This window comes from Stegostoma tigrinum, chromosome X (genome assembly GCF_030684315.1).
Source record: "Stegostoma tigrinum isolate sSteTig4 chromosome X, sSteTig4.hap1, whole genome shotgun sequence".
In the NCBI taxonomy this organism is placed as follows: Eukaryota; Metazoa; Chordata; class Chondrichthyes; order Orectolobiformes; family Stegostomatidae; genus Stegostoma; species Stegostoma tigrinum.
In genome coordinates, this window is record NC_081404.1 from 12,472,670 (window position 1) to 12,493,136 (window position 20,467).

Consider the following 20,467-nt stretch of genomic DNA (forward strand, 5'->3'; position numbering starts at 1 on the left):
CCACCTAACTTTGTAACATCAGCAAACTTGGAAATGTTTGCTTGGTCCCCATATTCAAACAATTGACGTAATTGCTGGGGGACAAAGCAGCAGTGATTGAGAGATAACAAGATGTGGAGCTGGATGAACACAGCAGGCCAAGCAACAGAGGAGCAGGAAAGCTGACGTTTCGGGTCTGGACCCTTCTTCAGAAATGGGGGAGGGGAAGGGGGCTCTGAAATAGAGACGGGGAGGGAGGCTGTATTAGAAGGTGGATAGTGGAGCAGATAGGTGGAGAGAAGTTGGACAGGTCAAGGAGGTGGGGATGAAACTATTAAAGGTGAGTGTAGGTCAGGAGTTGGGATGGGGGTTGGTCAGTGAGGGAGGGAGGGGCAGGTAGGTGGGAGGGAAGACGGGCAAGGTCAAGGAGGCGGGGACAGGGGAGAGGTGCTGGTCTTGGGATGAGGTCAGGGGTGGGACCATTGGGTTGTAGGGTTCCAAGGCGGAATAGGAGGTGCTGTTCCTCCAGTTTTTGGGTGGCATCGCTGTGACACTGGATGAGGCCCAGGATGGACATGTCATCCAAGGAGTGGGAGGGGGGAGTTGAAGTCGTTCGTGACTGGGAGGTGTTGTTGTTTGTCACGAACTGAGTGTAAGTGCTCCTCAAAGCAGTTTCCCAGCCTCCACGTGGTCTCCCCGACGTAGAGGAGGCCACATCAGGAACAGCAGATGTGGAAGGTTTTCTTGGGATCTGGGATAGAAGTGAGGGGGGGAGCTGTAGGGGCAGGTGTAGCACCTCCTGCAGTTGCAGGGAAAGGTGCTGTGGGTGGTGGGGCTCGTGGGGAGTATGGACCACAATCCCCCCTGCCACAGTGGTCGAAAATGCCCTCACCCGCATCTCTTGCATTTCCCACACCTCAGCTCTCTCACCCCTTCCCCACTGCCACACCCCCCCCCCCCCCCCCCGCAATAAAAACAAAAGACAGTCCTGGCCCCCCAAGTGATTGAGAGGTAACTGATGATAAGAACACTGAGGAGCATTTGTCTATTTTTAAAAAACAGTGTCACAAGATCTTTAACATTTAACATTTTCAAATAAAATATAACTCATGTGGTGCAACAATTGTCTGGGGTATGATATGAACACAATCTTCTAGCACGGAACAGGACAGAATCACACCCATTTAGCCACAACTGACACTAAAAATGTTACACTTTTTCCTTGATTCCCAGTGGCCCGTGACTGCAACGCTTAACCATAATCAAGTGAGATAATTCTAACTTAAAATAACCACTGTTGGCAAGTGTCTGTTTTACGGAATACTACAGATTCTAACCTGTCTCTGTTTCTCCAGCTCTGTCTGACTGAGATTTCCGGCTTGTGCGCCCCTGTTAAATGGAAGCTCATGCAAATCTCTGCTGGGAGATGCTGGAGGATGCACCTGTGTGGAACACTCACTGCTCCTCTCTGACGGGGATGGATCATTCACTGAACGGCTATTTGAAGTTTGGTACGAACAATCTTGCTGCAAAGGTAGTGTATCTTGCTTGATCAAAGATGGCCGTAAAGGCATGTTGGTGAAAGTTTCATCTCTTGTGATAGATACTGTATCTGGAAGTCCTGACTGATTACTGGCATTGAGCGGAGGACGATGAGCATCATTTGTATTGAGCTGGCTGCCCATTAGGTGACTCTGTGGAAAATTATTTGCTCTTGGCATTTGAGATATTGACTGCTGAGAATGGGTTTCTTTCACCATATCGCCTGGTGAAGTAGTGAATGGAAATGGATTTTGTGGCTGAACACTAGTAAACGTCTTGGAACATGCATCAAAAGAGTGAGGCCTTGGAGATTGAGGCTGCATTACATAAGCTGATTTTAAGCTATCACTGTGTTGAGAAAATATTGCTGAATGCTGAATGTTACCAGGTGGCTGCCCGTGAGGCACTGGTGAGGATTTAAAACCTGTGTCAACCATTTGGGGTCTCTGTGGCTTATGAAGCTGAGCATAAGGATCTCTTGAAGATGGCCTAGAATAAGGATCTGGTGACTGGAATCTAGAAGCAATGGGAGACTGGGAAAATGTCTCATTGGAATGTGGCCTAGGTGTCAATGGTGAACTGCACTGAGACTGTGGACTCATGGGGACCCTGGGAAGAGAATCAGAAGGGAGAGATTTAGGAGGTAGTGGAGAGCAGCTTTCACTAGGAGATGGTCGTGGTGTCAAAGGAGGTTGATGATATGGATCAGAAAATGATGTAGAAGGAGACTGCCTGTATAAATCTGTTTGAGTCTGTGGTGAGACACCCTGAGACTGAGGGTGTAGTTCCTGAGAACGCTGAGCAGGGACTATGGGCGTTTGGTCCATATATGATGATCTTGGAGTTAAAGGTGCTTTGAAGATATCTCTGTCCCTCCCATCAGAGAGTGACCGTACATTCATACTTGGATCCAAAATTGCAGCTCTGTGAAGTGCCAAGGAATTTGCACTCAAATCTTGCTTCATGACTCCTGTATACTGTTCATTTCTGGGGTGTTGTGTTCCAACTTCTGAATCCGAAAGTCGCCTTATCTGTTCGCCAGTTGATGATGGCAATGTTACAGTTTCAGTTGGTTTTGTGTAACAATCTGTTGACTGTGATGAACGAAACCCTGGACTTCCTAAAGGCTGATCAACTGTGTTGCTATCACGCGACTCACCGAGCACTCTAGATCGAAGGTAAGAGTCAGGAGTTAAAGGGTGCTGATGGTGTGACATGTCTGGTGTTGTAGAACGCAGCTCCGAAGAGCTAATAAGCTGTGGTCGGCCTGGAACAACAGGACGAGGTACACCCGACTGGTGGTGGGAGCTGTTCCATGCTGGTGCTTGACTTGGATTACTGGAAGACTGAATGTTTGGTTCCTGAGGGTATGGTGTGAGTGAATGCCCAAAAAGATCCTGGGCTACAATTCCAGTTGGAGACTGCATGTGCAGTTTTGGAAACAAATCACTGCTGGAGTCTGCAGATGATGGGCTTGCTGACTGCAATTTCACAAATTCATTGGCCGAGGTAGTAAATGATTTGTTACTGTATAGTGAAGAATTCTGGCATAAACCTTCAATCCTCAGTTCTGTTGGGGAACTGGAATTCCCACCAACTAACGTTGCAGAAGTGAGACTGCTCACTGCAGTATTCGGTGTCAGGGCTTGCAGATGACGGGGTGGTTTACGATCCTGTTTTACATCTTGTCTCTCAATTTTGGGCTGCCTGTTACCTTGCATATCAACTTGCTGTGAAAACAAACAAAAACACAGAATTCCTTATATGTTGGGTTAATATATTTTGGGGGGTGGGGGGGATGCAGGAGAAGGGAGAGGACTGATCAGAGCAAATCAACTTGGCTCTTGAATGCAAACAACAATATTGCAGTGAAGATTGAGCAAGATGCAACAGTACACAAACGCAAGTTCAAAGTACGTAATTTCACTATAAAATTGTGAAAATCTAATAGCTAATCACAGCTACATGCTGTTGATAGTTGGTACAAGAACCAATGCCTTGTTTTCCTCAAAATGGCAAAAACAGAAACACACACAAAAGCAGTCTTTTGACCCCTCATGAAAGTTTATTAACAAAAAAAAGAATAAATTCACCTTTCAACAAAGGTGGCTCGAGAACAAACTACTGTCATGGTACTTCAAAGTAATTCAGAGTGTGAAGTGCTTCAAACAAGTTTCAACATGTAAGGTAATAACATAAATACATACATTAATAAGGGACAATCTAAAGCTGTGAATATATAGGTACTGCCTTTAATAACGCTCAAAAATCACAACACTTAATTTCAGGCTCCCTTTAATTAAATTAATCAATTAACTTAGGCACGCTCCAGGTAAAGATCCAAGCTAACTTACCTTCTGTGCTTTGTTGATGCGTTGAGCTGCCCTGTTGTCTTTGGCCTTTTGCTGAAAAGCAAGAAAAATTGAGTTGGATGTAAGACAACATGTTGAAGATCAAAACAATTTGTCATCTGAAGTAGTCTGTAAGGAACAGATGGCCTGCAGATGACTTCAGCCACAGGGTCCTCTTAGCTGATCTATGGAATGAATGGCCAATATCAATTCATCTCAAAGACAAAACGGATCCATAACTTCGAAGCCAGCTAAAGTCATAATAATCAAAAATTGCAGGCACCACATCAAGCCTGTTTCAGCTCTCAGCGCAGTAACTAATCTTTTATATCATATCTTTTGTAAGAGATGTGAGTTTTATATTGTGTTAACTAATTTGCTTTAGAGTGGTTTGCGCTTCTCAGCAACACATCAATGCATCAGTAAGAATGGCATCTGCTTGAGGATGAAGTAGTACTTTTTCTAAAAAAAATCACATCAGAAGTTCGAAACAAGACATGCGGTGGGTATGGTGGTAGCATGCTCATATTAATGGACTAGTACAGAGTCATAGAGCTGTACAGCATGGAAACACAGCCTTTGGTCCAACTCATCCATGTCGATCAGATATCCTAAAAAGATATCCAGTCCCATTTGCCAGCATTTGGTCCATATCCCTCTAAACCTGTCCTACTCATACACCCATCCTTTTAAATGGTGTAATTACACCAGCCTCACTTCCTCTAGCAGCTCATTCCATACATGCACCACCGTCTACATGAAAAAACTGCCCCTTACATCCCTTTTACATCTTTCCTCCCTCACTTTAAACCTATGCCGTCTAGCTTTGGACATCCCCACCCCAGGGGAAGGGGGCCTTGGCTATTCACCCTGTCCATGCCCCTCCTGATCTTATAAACCTCTATAAGGTCACCCCTCAGCCTCCGATGTTCCAGGGAAAAATAGCCTAGCCTATTCAGCCTCTCCCGAGAGCTCAAGCCCTCCAATCCTGGCAGCATCCTTGTAAATCTTTTCTGAACACTTTCAAGTTACACAACATCCTTCCAATAGCAGGGAGGCCACAACCGCATGCAGTATTCTAAAATAATTAGAGTTCAAACCTTACTAATGAAATGCAAAAGAAATGTGATCCGGAAATAAAAATGTGGGCATCAATAAGGCGTCCGTGAAGCTGCTGAATTACACCATAAAGTTGTTTAGTTCACTACTGTCTTTTAAGAAAACCTCCACTCTTCCTCAGGCTAACCTACACATGTCTCAAGGTCCATACGAACGTAGTGAATCCTAATCTTTGAAGTATCCCATTCAGTTGCATTAAACGACTACCAGTATCTGAAGACAACTGCCACATCAGCTTTCCAAGCGCAACTGGGAACAACCAATAAATATCAACTTGGCCAACTATTCCCTCATCGCAAACATTGAAAAAAAGTACACAGGTCATCCCTTGTTATTTCCTTGATTCTTTACAATCAGGTAAACTGGTTTCCAAGTGTTCTAGAATGCAGCCAACTCGACTAGTGCTTAAGTAGATTGCAAGGAGAGACAACCACAAAGACCTCAAAATTGACATTTAATACTCTCCTGGCCAGCCTGGAGTTTTCCACCCACCCTAACTTGCATCAAAATCCTAATTATTTATCATTCGTGTTCTTGCTGATTGACATGGATTCCCAGTTCAAAGCTCTAAAGTTCACATTTTCAGAGTCTCCAAATGGCCTTACTCCCTTCTCCATCTTTTTAACTTCCTCCAGCCATACAACCAACCTGCCTAGAATAGAGAGTTTGGTCAATTCTATTCATGCACACTTCCATCATTCTTTGTCCATAATTGACAGATAAGTATTCAGTGCAATGATTGCAATTTTGCCCCTAAACCTCTCCATTCTCTCACCTCCTTGAACTGCTTTTGGGCAATCTGTTAACTGCCTCCTTCTTTGGAAGGGCGTCAATTTCCATACTCAGTTCTTTCCCTCTGTGCCCCATTTCCATGAATTTCAGGCATATGACATTGAACTCTTCCTTTGCCCACCGGCCCATTTCTTTGGACAAGTGCCCTTTCCGTGCCCCACACACTCCTACAACCTACTCCAACACAGTCCCTCCACCTGGACCCTTACCTACACTCAATCTGTTCATCCAGAACTGTTTAAATGACATTGGTTGCCTTAATTTCTCTGCATTCCCTAATTCCTTCTGAACTGACTGCAGTTTGTGCTCTCAGATCCAACCATGGCTTGGTAATCAAGCCTGGTGATAAGGGTGGTGCTGTTGTCTGGCATACTGACCTCCATGTTGAACGCCAGCTCTCTGACACAACTACCCCAATCTCTCCCCGGACCATGACCTCACCACTGAATCTCAAGTTATGTCCACAACGATCACTAATCCCATTTCATCTGGGGATCTCTTTCTCATACCTAAACCCGCACTCCTACTGCCTCCAAGCTCAGTCATAGAGCCTACAGTATGGAAGTAGGCCTTTTGGCCCATCAAGTTCACACCAACTTTCATAAAAGCACACCACCCAGCCCCAGCCCCTACCCTATTCCATGCATTTCCTATCCTGGACGCTACGGACAAATTAGCATGGCTGATCCACCTAACCTGCACATCTTTGGATTGTGGGAGGAACCTGTAGCACCCAGAGGAAACACACGCAGACACAGGGAGATTGTGAAAACTTTATGCAGACAGTCACCCGAGGGTGGAATCAAACCAGAGTCCCTGGCACTTTGAGGCAGCAGTGCCAGCCACTGAGCTGCCCTTAACCCCATATAGCCTGCTTCTACCTCCTTCCCCAAAACCACAAACAGGACTGCATGGACAGACATATTGTTTCTGCCTGCTCCTGCTCCACAGAACACATCCCTTTCTACCCTGACTTGCTTTTTTTCCCCCCTCCTTTTGTACAGTCCCTTCCCACTTACATGTGAATTGCTTCACCTCAGTTTCAGAATTTCCAGTTGTGGCCTGCAGCAGCCTTCTCTTCATCCCTTTACACATCCATTCCCCAATTAAGATGGTCTCCGGGGTCTCCATTCCATGGAAAAAAATGGCCTAGACTATCTCCATCCAGCACCACTCTCTTTGCATGGACAAGCTCATCTTAAATTTGAACAACTGCTTTATCTCCTATCACATTCTTCAGATCACAAGGTATGGCAACGGGTACCCGCCCCAGTTATGCCTGTCTCTTTGTGGGGTACATGGAACATTTCCTGTTCCAGTCCTACATTGGCCTCACCCATAACTGTTTCTCTGGTACAATGATGACATCATTGGTGCTGCTTCTCTCTCTCATCTGGAGCTGGACACATTTATCAATTGTGTTTCCAATTTCCACCCATCTCTCACCTTCACCGGGTCCATCTCTGACCTGTCCCTTACTTAACATCTGTTTCCATTTCTAGGAGATAAGATGGCCACCAATATCGACTACACATCCACTGACTTCCCAAGTTACGTAAACTCTCACCCTGCTTCCTGAAAAGGAGTCCATTCCATTCTCCTGGTTTCTCCATCTCATCTGTTCTGATGATGCCAATTTCCACAAGGAGGCCTCTGAAATGTCCACATTTCTTCCTCAACTGAGGATTCCCCACTACCGTGATTAACAGGGCCCTCAGCCATGTCCCACCCATCTCACACACTTCTCACCCTTTCTCTTCCTTTCCACAACACTGATAGGGTCTCCATTGTCCTCACTTACCACCTCACTAGCATCCACATCCAAAGGATCATTAGTCACCATTTATGCCATCTCCAAACATATTCCCCTCCCCTCCCTTGTCAACCTTCCACAGGGACTGTTCCCTCCAGGACACCCTGGTCTTCTAGTCCTTCACTTGCAACATCTCCCCATTCCCTTAAGACACCTTCCCATGCAATCACAGAAGGTGTAACACTTGCCTGTTCACCTCCTCCCTCCTCAATATCCAAGGCCCTGACACACCTTCCAAGTGAAGCAGCAATTTACTTGCACTTCACTCAATCCAGTCTACTGTATTTGCTGCACACAATGTGGTCGTCCTTTATGCTGGGGAGACAAAACACAGACTAGGTGATTGCTTTGCGGAGTACCTATGTTCTATCCGCATATGCAGGTAACTCCTTATTGGTCTGGAATGATATTGTGTTTCTGTAGGAGATTACAACAATCGCCTCCAAAAGAAACCCTTCAATCACAAATCACATCCATTTCACAAGATGTGTTAATGACTTTCCATTTGGCCAGTTGTCTGGGGTCAATTCCTGGAGTTCTGCGATGTAAGCGTTTGGACTCAAGAGTGACTGCTGCTCCTCCCACAGAATCTTGGTCACATCACTCCTACTGTATTGAACCTAACTGCCTTCTCGATTTGAAGACTTTGAAATAGGAGACAGTTTAGGGGTCAGCACTGTTCCATACAACACGTATGGAACATACACGTATCAACATTCCTAATTTTGGCTACTAATGAAAAGCGTCTGACCCGTAAAATGCAGACAACAACCTATACTTGCACTCCAAAGTAAATTTTCTTTCATCGAAGTAGTCAAGTAGAAGTTATATTCTGGCAAACCGCTCAGAGGACTTGGCAAAAGATTTTTAAAAAGAGACTGCAGACAACTTCTCAACTGCTGACCAGCTAGCTACAACCATCCCGACAGAGGAATTCCAGAGTGCTAATACCAATTTTGGACTTTTGGGCTCCATCTATAAAGACAAGGACATTGCTAAACTGCTATTTCTCGGTTGTTTTCTTTTTGTATTTTTGTTGTTACTGGTTGAACAATCTCTAATCTTTTCTGATTCTATCCCTCCGTATACACTTGCTTGTGTGCCTGTGTTGCAAAGCATCTAATTCCATGTGAAATAAACCCTACATCTATTTTTTTCCCCCAACTTTATCACGCTGTGCTCCTTGCAAAGTTAGAGCCTAGAGATAATGGTGGAAACACGCTCAAAAAAAGGGAAGAAATTCAGACAATCTGACAATAGACAGGTGATAAGACGAGGGAGAGAATTATTTTTTACAATTTGCAATCGACCCGTGGCATGACATTAAAAAGGTGTATGTAAATATGAATAATTGTTGTAAAACATTTTGGTTGCATTGCGTGCACGTTAAAAACTTGACAAGCTGGATCAAACGGCTTGCTTCTGTGGTGTAATTTCTAAGCCTACGTACAAGTCAGTATGCCTTTTTCTGGATAAATCACTCATTAAAGTTAATTTTGCTCTTTTAGTATGTCTGAAAATTTCAATAAACTCTCCTCCCTATGGTCAAATTCACAATTTTACAATTGCTAGATCTTAAGTTTTTTGTATCAAATGATACTACAGTCACATTCTTCTTAAAACCAACATTCTTTTTGGCAAATATTCTTTCAAGAAGTTCAAATGCACTTGTGCTGATATTAACAGCAAATTAGTTTGTTTAGTAAGGAAAATTAACGTTCATGGTATTTGGAAGTAACGTATTTACATGGATAGAGAACTGGTTAGCAGGCAGAAAGCAGAGTTGGAATACATGGGTCCCTTTCAGTGTGGCAGGCAGTGATGAGTGGGGTACCATAGGGTTCAGTGCTGGGCCCTCAGCTGTTCACGATATAAATTAACAATTTGTATGAAAGAACTAAAGCAATATATCTAAATTTGCAGATGACACTAAGCTGCATGGCAGTGTGTACTTGAGGATGCTAAGAAGGTGCAAGGTGATTTGTCAGACTGGCTATGTGCCAAATACATTTATCCACATTATACTGCATTTGCCTAGAGAGGTTATCCACTTCTGTCACAAAAACAGGAAGGCAGATTATTACTTGAATGGTAAATAAAACCCAAAAGAACTACAGATGCTGTAAATCAGGAACAAAAACAGAACCTGGTGGAAGCTTAGCAGGTCTGGTAGCATCTGTGAAGAAAAAAATCAGAGTTAACAATGGACTCAAAATGTTAAACTATAATTTTTTTCTTCACAGATGCTGCCAGACCTGCTGAGCTTCCAGCAATTTCTATTATCTGAATAGTGGCAGTTTAGGAGTAGGTGAGGTGCAATGAGATCTGGTTGGCATGCAGGTACGGCAGGCGGTGAGGAAAACTAATGGCATGCTGGCCTTCATTGTGAGAGGATTTGAGTATCAGAGTAGGGATGCCTTGCTGTAGTTATACAGGGCCTTGGTGAGGCTACACCTTGAGTATTGTGTGCAGTTTTGGTCTCCCAGTCTGAGGAAGGACATTCTTCCTATTGAGGGAGTCCAGCAAAGGTTCACCAGACTGATTCCTAGGATGGCAGAACTGACAAATGAAGATGAACTGGTTTGATGGGCCTGTATTCGCCGGAATTTAGAGGGATGAGGAGGGATCTCATAGAAACATAAAATTCTGATGGGACTGGCAGGCTCGGTACTGGAAGAATGCTCCCAATGTTGGGGAAGTCCAGAACCAGAGGTCACAGTCTAAGAATAAGGGGTAAGCCATGCAGGACTGAGATGAGGAAGAATTTCTTCACTCAGAATTGTGAACCTGTGGAATTCTCTCCCATAGGAAGCTGTTGGGGGCAGTTCATTAGATGCATTCAAGAGAGAGCTGGTCATGGCCCTTGCAGCTAAGGGTATGGACTGGGTGTGGAAATGGGATACTGAGATTGTATGATCAGCCATGATTGTACAGAATGGTGGTGCAGGCCCAAGGGACAAATGGCCTACTCCAGCACTTAATCTCTTTGTTTCTGAGACTTTAAAACGGAAGATTACGGTCATACTTCAGAACGGACAATTTCATCCATCTTTAGTGGTAACTTATTAGAAACAGGTCTCTACAGTAGACGCATTACAGAATACAAGCATTCATCTGGATCCAGCATGTTCTTTGTTGGTGGCAAATTTACAGCACTTGTGGCTTTCAACTGGCTAAACTCCTAATGGGTGAAAGATAATGTTGTTGCATTATTAAGGGTGGCACAGTGGCTCAGTGGATAGCACTGCAGCCTCACAGTGCCAGGGACCCGGGTTCGATTCCAGCCTCGGGCAACTGTCTGTGTGGAGTTTGCACATTCTCCTTGTGTCTGCGTGGGTTTCCTCCGGGTGCTCTGGTTTCCTCCCACAGTCCAAAGATGTGCAGGCTAGGTGGATCGGCCATGCTAAATTGCCCGTAGTGTTCAGGGGTGTGTAGGTTATAGGGAAATGGGTCTGGGTGGGATGCTTCAAGGGGTGGTGTGGACTTGTTGGGCCGCACAGCCTGTTTCCACGCTGTAGGGAATCTAATCTAATTATGCACACTGTCAATGGAATGGATTCAGGGATTAAGCGTGCATCACTAGGGATAGTGTCTGATCAAAACAAATTTCAGTACTGTGTAAAAACTATTACAAGACCCCACAGCCATTCTATGTCCTCTAACAGTTCTGGTTAAAAATACCAAGCTACTTAGTTAAATGTAAAATTTCCCACCGCTGCCTGGCTCAATTACAGTGTAGAGTAAAATGCAAGTAGAATTTAACACCAGTTTCGTACAGATCGAGTTCAGTTTAAATTCTATGAATCTTTATGAGTTGAGATCTCACCTAACAATTTTCCAAAGGGAGATAAGCACTTACCAGAAATGGTGCTTTGTCAGGTGCTGGTACCTTTCTCCAAATCTTAGTGATCTGCTTACAACGACTTGCCCAGTCTGGCAGGGGGAGAAATGAAAAAGAAATAAAAGAAACTTTGACATAGCCATTTGAGATTACTACCAACTATCGTAAGAATAAAAAACAACTTATTCTTATAATTTATTCTTATAAGTATGCAGCATCTCTCAGACATGAGCTAATCTTTAAATTGGAATTTATATCTAATATCATACCTGGGTAATCATGTTTCAGGTTCGGGAAGTTGATATTTGCGTAGAGAACAGGTGATATCGTTGATAACTCCCCCAAAGCCTCATCTTTTTCCCATCTCAATATACTTCGCTGGTTGTAGGACAGCCCATCTCCTTCTCCCTCTGTAGGAGTGGTCGGGGTAGTTGGAGTGGTTGGAGTGGCAGGGGTGGCAGGGGTTGTCCATGGGCTCTGTTGCTCCCCACTTTCTGGGCTGAAAGGTATACTCCTTTCCCTGTAAATTAATCGAAAATGTCTAACAAAAACACAACTCATTTTCAATGGTTAGTATTTTGCATGTTGTCCTAGACGCATCTTGCGTTATGCTGAAAAAAAAAATCAATTGTATAACCAGTAATGACTTAGAAATGACAGCTGCTGATAGACTCCATATAAGAAAACATCTCATCTAGGATTGAGAACTTGCCATCAATTTACAAACAGTCACTGCTGTAGTTCTGCACTGCCAGTTGGTGAACCAATTGTTAGATGGTACTACTGTACATAGCCAACTGTGGTTAAGAGGTTTCTAGCAAGTTCTATTGCCAGTTGCATTTCTCATTACTGTATGTCAATCATGAGTAGCTCAGAGTGCTGTAATGCACACTGCAAAGACTGAACACCTACAGTGGACTGACTGAATGATCACTGGAGTAAAGGGTTGAGACGAAGAGTCTGTTTGCAGCCAATGTGGTTCCAAGATAACACACTGGAAAAGGAAAATCGATCCGACCCCAAGGCAGTACTGCTGGCTAACCAGGCAGCCATTTTAATTTTTGGTGTCTGGAGTGGGAGACTGGCTATGTGGATTTCTCCAGTCTGCTCAAAACAATCTTTAAATTCCATTCAGAGATAGTTAGAACCGCTAAGACTGGAGTCAGAGATAACAGTGTGGAGCTGCAGGAGCACAGTAGACTTGGCAGCATCAGAGGAGCAGGAAAGTTGATGTTTCAGGTCAGGACCCTTCTTGAGAAATGGGGGAGGGGGAAAGGAGACTCGAAATAAATCGAGAAAGGAGGGGTGGAGCTAAGGAAGGTAGGTGGGACGGTGATAGGGGAGTGCAGGTAGGCAGTGGTGGGGATTGGTCCGTGAGGTGGGAGAGAAGATGGACAAGTTGTGTCAGGTCAAGGAGGTGGGGAAGAGAGGGAGGGTTGGTCATGGGGTGAGGAGATTTTGAAATTGGTAAAGTCCACATTGAAGCCATTGGATTGTAGGCTCCCAAGGCGGAATATGCAGTGCTGCTCCTCCAGTTTCTGGGCGGAGTCACTGTGACACTGGAGGCGGCCCAAGATGCACACATCGTTGAAATGGTTTGTGACTGGAAGGCGTTGTCGTCTGTCGCAAACAGAGTGCAGGTGCTCCACAAAGCGGTCTCTGCGCCTCTGCTTGGTCTCACCAATGTAGATGAGGCCACAGTGTGTGTGCGCGCGTGTAAAGGTGCCAGGAATGGCGGGGTTAGTGGAGAGTGTGGAGCGGATGAGGGAATCGCAGAGCACGGTCCCTACGGAAAGAAAATAGGGGTGGTGAGGGAAGTATATCTTTGGTTGCCTCCCTGCACTCACCTATCACCATCCCGCCTACATTCCCCAGCCCCATCCCTCGTCTATTTATTTCAGATCTCTCTTCCCCCTACCCCGTTTCTGAAGGGTCCTGACTGGAAACATCAACATTCCTGCTCCTCTGATCCTGCCTGGCCTGCTGTCCTCCTCCAGCTCCACACTCTCATCATTAAATCCACTGCTGTTAGGTAAAACATTAAACAGCAGGAAATGATCAGCACGCTGGGCGAGAGGCTGCACCTTTTAGGTTAATTTCCAGCAGTAGTCCTGGACGCACTTGATCGAGGTGATCCTGCCTCAGCTTTTGAAAATCAGCAATTAATTACAGTAACGGTGCTTATCAAATACCTAGAGTACTTATTGGGGTACGAGGCAGCAAGCAGACAATATGCAATATGCAACACTGCACCCTGCAAAACAAAAACTGTTATTAAAAAAGGATCTCATTTCACAGTTCAACTCCTTTTGGGTCAACTTAATGTTTCTCTCATTATGGAGGAGTGTATATTTTGCATTGAGTGAACAAATTCAGCCTGTGTGATTTCTTGATAGTTTGGTTTAGAGACTCAAAAATAGCAGTATGTTCTTACATTTACATGACAGATAGAAGGTTGAAAATAAATTCAGCAACACTAAGATTGATTTGCAAATCATACTGTAAGTTTATTTTTCCATTAGTTTAACAATTTCTACCACAACGTATCTAAGAATCACATCTGTTAAAAGAACTGGCTAAGATAGTAGATACAGAAGTTTTAATCTTGGTAGTGTGGATGCGCAGAGGGATCTTGGTGTCCATGTACATAGAACCCTGAAAGTTGCCACCCAGGTTGTTAGTGCTGTTAAGAAGGCATACGGTGTGTTAGGTTTTATTGGTAGAGGGATTGAGTTCTGGAGCCGTGATGTCATGCTGCAACTGTACAAAACACTACTGTGGCCTCACTTGGAATATTGCGTACAGTTCTGGTTGCCCCATTACAGGAAGGATGTGGAAGCATTGGAAAAGGTGCAGAGGAGATTTACCAGGATGTTGCCTGGTCTGGAGTGAAGGTCTTATGAGGAAAGGCTGAGGGACCTGGGTCTGTTCTCATTGGAGAGAAGAAGGCTAAGAGGGGATTTAATAGAGACATACAAGATGATCAGAGGATTAGACAGGGTGGACAGTGAGAGTCGTTTTCCTAGGATGATGACGTTGGCTTTTACGAAGGGGCATAGCTACAAATTGAGGGGTGATAGATTTAAGACAGATGTCAGAGACAGGTTCTTTACTCAGAGAGTGGTATGGGCGTGGAATTCCCTGCTTGCCAATGTAGTTAACTCAGCCACATTAGGGGCATTTAAACAGTCCTTGGATAAGCATTTGGATGATGATGGGATAGTGTAGGGAGATGGGCTTAGATTAGTTCACAGGTCGGCGCAACATTGAGGGCCGAAGGGCCTGTTCTGCGCTGTATTGTTCTATTTTCTATATTTTCTATAAGTCCCATCAGATTGGAAAACAGACATGACTCCTAGAGTATAGGAACAACAGCAGGCCATTTAGCCTCTTTAGGCTTTCCATCATTCAATGAGATTACATCTGATCTCCATATACCTGCCTTTGACCCATATCCCTTAATATCTTTGCTTAATAAAAAGTTTATCTGAGATTTAAAATTAACAAATGATCCGGTAACCACTGCAGTTTGCAGAAGAGTTGCAATCTTCTACAATCCTTTGTCCATAGAAGTGCATCCCAACATCTCTCCTGAACGGTCTGGCCCTAATTCTCAGACTATGCGCCCAATTCTAGAATCCCCAACCTATCTATTCTTGTTAATATTTTGTAGACTTTAATCAGATCACCCCTAAAACTTCTAAATTCTAGAGAAAACAGGCCTAATTTGTACAATCGATCATCATAGACCTAACCCCTCAAGTCTATTCAAGAGAGGGAAATGGAAAGCAGGAAACCATAGCTGTTACGGACTAACATTTGTCATGGGGCAAATGCTGAAACCCACTACTAAAGAGGTGAACACAGATGGTATAGTTACTAAGTTTGTGGATGACACCAAAATTGGAGGTGTAGTGGATAGCGAAGGAGGTTACCTCACAGTACAACAGGATCTTGACTGGATGGAGTTTAATTTAGATAAATGTCTTGTGCTGCACTTTGGAAAGGCAAATCAGGGGAGGACTTATACACTTAATAATAAGGTCCTAGGGCGTGTTGCTGAACAGACACCTTGGAATGGAAGTTCATAGTTCCTTGAAAGTCAAGTCCCAGGTAGATAGGATAGTGAAGGCGGCATTTGGTATGCTTACCTTTGTTGGTTAGTGCACTGAGTACAGGAGTTGGATGCCCTGTTGCGGCTGTACAGGACATTGGTTAGGCCACTTTTGGAATACGACATGCAAATCAGCTTTAGGAAGGATGTTATGAAACTTGAAAGGATTCAGAAAAGATTTACAAGGATGTTGCCATGGTTGGAGGGTTTGAGCTATAGGGAGAGGTTGAATAAGGTGGGTTTATTTTCCCTGGAGCAGGGGCTGAAGGGTGGCCTTATAGAGGTTTATAAAATCATGAGGTGCATGGATAGGGTAAATAGACAAGGTCTTTTTTCCAGGGTGAGCTACTCCAAAATTAGCAGGCGTAGGTTTAAGGTGAGAGGGGAAAGATTTAAAAGGGACCTAAGGGGCAACTTTTTCACGCAAAGGGTGGTGCATGTATAGAGTGAGCTGCCAGAGGAAGTGGAGGAGGCTGGTACAGTTACAACATTTAAAAGGCATCTGGATGGGTATATGTATTGAGGGATATGGGCCAAATGGGACTAGATTTATCTAGGATATCTTGGTTGGCACGGACAAATAGGACCAAAGGATCTGTTTCCATGCTGTACATCTCTGTGACTCTGAGGTTATAACAGAATATTCAGAAAACCTTTATGAAGAGTCAACATGTTAAAAGGAACTCGAATTTGACTCAGTTTATTAAACTTCTTTGAAGTAGGAGGGAAATCAATGGATATATTGTAGATTTCTGGGAGGCATTTGACAAGTCTACACAAAATAACAGTTTATGTATTAACGAGGTAATCTATCAGCACACAGTGAGAATTGATTGGCGAATGGGAAGGTGTTCTGCATTAAAAAGGTCATTTGCAGGGTGGCAGGGCATGGTTGCTTAAGAATCAGTGCTGGGACCTCCATTATTTACCAATTACTTGGAAAGGTCTTGTCAGACAGTGGCATCGTACCTACATTTCAGTCAGACTACTGGGGTTCGAGTCCCACCTGCTCTTGGTGGATCATGACATTTCTAAACATGTTGAATAAAAATATTCATAAATAATTTGGACAAAGGGGCTGAAAAGAACAGCTGCAAAATTTGCTGAGTGTCTCCGAAGTTGACTGTCATCACGGTTGAGGAAAAGAAATAACAAGTTGCTAAGATAGGCACGTAGAATGCAATGCATAGGCTGCCAGTGAACAGTGGCAAGAGGAGGAGAAAGTCCTGGAAAGAAAGTTACAAGTGTAGACAGGAAAATAAGTTGTGAACAGGACACAAGACTGCAAGGGATTATAAAGAAAAAGTGAGCAAAAAAAAAATTGAGAGAAAACTAGAGTTTGTCTCCTTTGGAAGAATACAAAAAGCAGATTATTATTTAAACATAGAGGTTGCAGAAAACTGAAGTACAAAGAGATTTGGGCACCCTAGTACATGAAACACAAAGGTGGTATGCAGCAAACAGACTGTTTCAATTTATTGCATGGGCAGTGGAATATAAAAGCAGGGCAGTGGAATATAAAAGCAGGGCGATCAAAGTGAAATATTGCAGATGCTGGATACCTGAAATGAAACTAGGTGCTGGAAAAACTCATGTCTGACAGCATCCGAGAAGACAAATTCTCCACAGGTTATCCAAGGTGTGAAAAGACTGTCTCTTTTTTATTTTGGTTTTTTTTATTGTGGACTGAAGCGGGAAATGGACTGTTTTACAACAAAGGACCAAGGAAGGAATTATAGTACTTTTAAAAAGCAAGTTACTGAAACTCATTCTAAGTCATGCTTACTCTGCTGCTTTGTCAGCAGTATGGGAAGGTGCAAACAAATGGTATGGTATTGGGGCGTGTACAAAGTGAGATTCAGTCCACAAGTAGCTGATTGGTTTGTATGACTGACCAGTTGCTCCTTAGTAGCTGAACAGCTTGTGGGTGTGAATGACACAGTGAGAAGCCGTTGGACATCTGGAAAGGCGATGTCTCCAGTAAAATACCTGAGGCTTTAAAAAAAGCATGTTTTTTTCCCTCACTACAGCTGTTGCAAGTTGTTGCTTTTAACAAAGTAGTCAGAGAGCTTTTGTAATTTGTGAACCAGTCACTCTGACTCCTGCAAAGAAGTGAAATAACCCACAGGTAAAGCTCAGAGAACTGCAAGACTTGGGAAACTATATAAACCCCTCAATCAAGCCTCGAGAACGGATTCCATTGAAGTGTTTCCCCAGTTTACTACCGCTTCCATCGATAACACGATTTATAAAAAAAGTTGTGTGTGTGACAATAAGAGGTTTTAGAAGGGGTTTGAGGCTTAATTAATAGTTATATGTTGATGGTTATAGCTGTTCATCTGTGGTTAGAATCTATTTATTTGTAATAAATAATAGTTCTTGTTAAGTACATAAACTTAGTCCAGATTTTTGATTAAACTTAGACATATACATAGAGAACTATCAACTTTGATACTTTAAAAACCTCTGGTGAAGACTCCAAGAATAGCAGTATTTAATTTCCAACAGGAGAAAAGACCATAAGATATAGGATCAAAATGAGGCCATTTGGCCCATCAAGTCTGCTCTGCTATTCGATCATGGTTGACGTGTGTCTTAAATACATGCAACGACTTGGCCTCCACAACCTTGTGAAGCAATGAGTTCCACAGATTAACCACCCTCTGGTTGAAGAAATTCCTCTTCAACTCAGTTCTAAAGGGTCATCCCTTCACTCTGAACCTGTGCTCTTGGGTCCCAGTCTCTCCTACTAATGATATCATCATCTTCACGTCCACTCTATCCAAGTGTCTCAGTATTTTGTAAATTTCAATAACATTTCCACCCCCTCTCCATCCTTCTAAATTCTGCTGAGTACTGACCCAGATTCTCAACTGCTCCTCACATGACAAGCCCTTCATGCTCAGAATCATTCTTGAACCCCCAGAAGCACATACATCCTTAGATACAATGCTAAAAATTGCTCACAATATTCCAAACGTGGTCTGACCGGAGCCTTATAAACCCTCAGCAGTACATCGCTGTCCATATCCTAGTTCCCTTGAAATGAATGATAACATTGCATTTGACTTCCTAACTGCCAAATGAATCTGCATGTTAGCCTTGAGAAAATCCTGAACTAGGACTCCCAAGTCCCCTTATGCTTCAGATTTCCAAAGTCTTTCCCAATTTAGAAAATAGTCTACGCATTTATTCTTCCCAAAGGGCATAATACGATGCATACCCTCACTATGTTCCAACTGCAACTTCTTTGCTGAACCCTGGCCTGTCGAAGTCCTTCTGCAGCATCTCTGCCTTCTCAACACTACCAGTCCCTTCACCTATCTTTGTGTCATCTGCAAACATAGTAACAATGCCCTCAGTTCCTACATCCATATTGTCAATGCATAATTTGAACAGTTGTAGGCTGACTTTTATTCTTCGAAATTCCAACGGATATGAGCTATATTTATTAAAGTTGTAAGATCCTGAGACTTGACAGGGTGAATGTAGAATGGATGCTTTCTCCTTGCGGGAGAGATTGGGAGACACCATCAAAAAATAACACACCTCCCATTCAAGACAGGGACAAGGATTTTATTCTTTCAGAGGGGTGCGTCTCTTTGGAGTGCTCTTCCTCAGAAAGCAGTCAAGGGAGGGTCAGTGAATACTTTTAAAAGGTACAAAAAAAGTGTGTTGGGGGTTAGGAGAGGTCAGACTTTCAGGGCATGATTTATTAATTTGCAGAACAGGCTAGAGGGATTGAATGGCCTACTCCTGCTCCTAATTCATACAGGATCCCTGAAGTGTGGAAGCAGGCCATGAAGCCCATTGCGTCCACACTGAACCTCTGAAGAGCAGCCCACCCAGATCCAAACCCCTCCTCCAACCTATCCCTTCAACCTTGCACTTCCCATGACTGATTCACCTAACCTGTACATCTCTAAACTGTGGGAGGAAACCAGAGCATCCGGAGGAAACCCACACTGATATGGGGAAATGATGCAAACTCCACACAGACAGTTGCCTAAGGATGGAATCGAACCTGGGTCCCTGGTGCTGTGAGGTAGCAGTGCTAAACTCTCAGCCACCATGTCACCCCCAAATATGTTCAAATATCAGGACTAAACACTGTGGTTGAGAGGGGAAAACAACTTTGCAAGACAGGCCATTTGTTAACTTCAAACTTTTCAACAATAGCCTAAATCCAAACTAAGATCACAAAAAGCTTACCTGTTTTCAAGAAATGGTGACTGACACACATTTGGAAATGATTCCCCTGTCGCACCCGAAGTCTGTGCCAGAGGACCACCAATAGCATGTTGTCCAACTGCCATTGTCGCTCCTGTAGAATCAAAGGAAAGGAAACAAAAACACTTTTTAGCTTCAAGGTCCATGACTCACGTAAGCAAATACAAGTCAAATGCCTCGATTAGAATGCAGTTATCACAACCATCGTTCAAGATTTTACTTTCATTCACTAGCCTATCATGAACAAACAATGAAGCAGCAGGTTTTGATTAATATGACAAGCTCTGATAACAGTTCACAGTCGCTTTAACTTGTTTGGTTTGAATTCCAAGATTGTCAATATGCCCCAGAATTTGAGTACAAGCAAGAATCCGATCACCCCTCAACTTCTGCATCACCAAAAGGATATAGCTCACTTTTTTCTGAAGCACAATATAGCTTGGTCCCTTCGCCCTCACTAACATCCTGAGGAATTACCACTATATCTTTTCCAAGGTCAGCATTTCCACACTAAATTGGGTCACACAACACAGAATACAATATTCTACCTAAGGTCTGAGTAGAGCTTCAAATATCCACATCAATAGTTCATCAGAGTTTAAAATATAAAAGCAAGATGGAGCCCAGTATCCCAACAGTGTTTCACTCACTTTTTTTTGCCTAAGCTATTTTTTTGCGTGATCCCA

General features: G+C 43.5%; 1 protein-coding gene across 3 annotated transcripts in view; it reads right to left on the reverse strand.

The window, feature by feature from the left end:
• Positions 1-20,467, reverse strand: part of kmt2d (lysine (K)-specific methyltransferase 2D) — a 281,603-nt gene that overhangs the window by 73,093 nt on the left and 188,043 nt on the right. For all 3 annotated transcript variants that reach the window (XM_048523503.2, XM_048523505.2, XM_048523504.2), the window contains 5 exons: positions 19,764-19,875; positions 11,707-11,957; positions 11,456-11,529; positions 3,876-3,926; positions 1,317-3,251 (listed from right to left, as the gene is read on the reverse strand). In XM_048523503.2, coding sequence (XP_048379460.2) covers positions 1,317-3,251; positions 3,876-3,926; positions 11,456-11,529; positions 11,707-11,957; positions 19,764-19,875 — 2,423 coding nt within the window. The remainder of the gene's footprint in view (positions 1-1,316; positions 3,252-3,875; positions 3,927-11,455; positions 11,530-11,706; positions 11,958-19,763; positions 19,876-20,467) is intronic.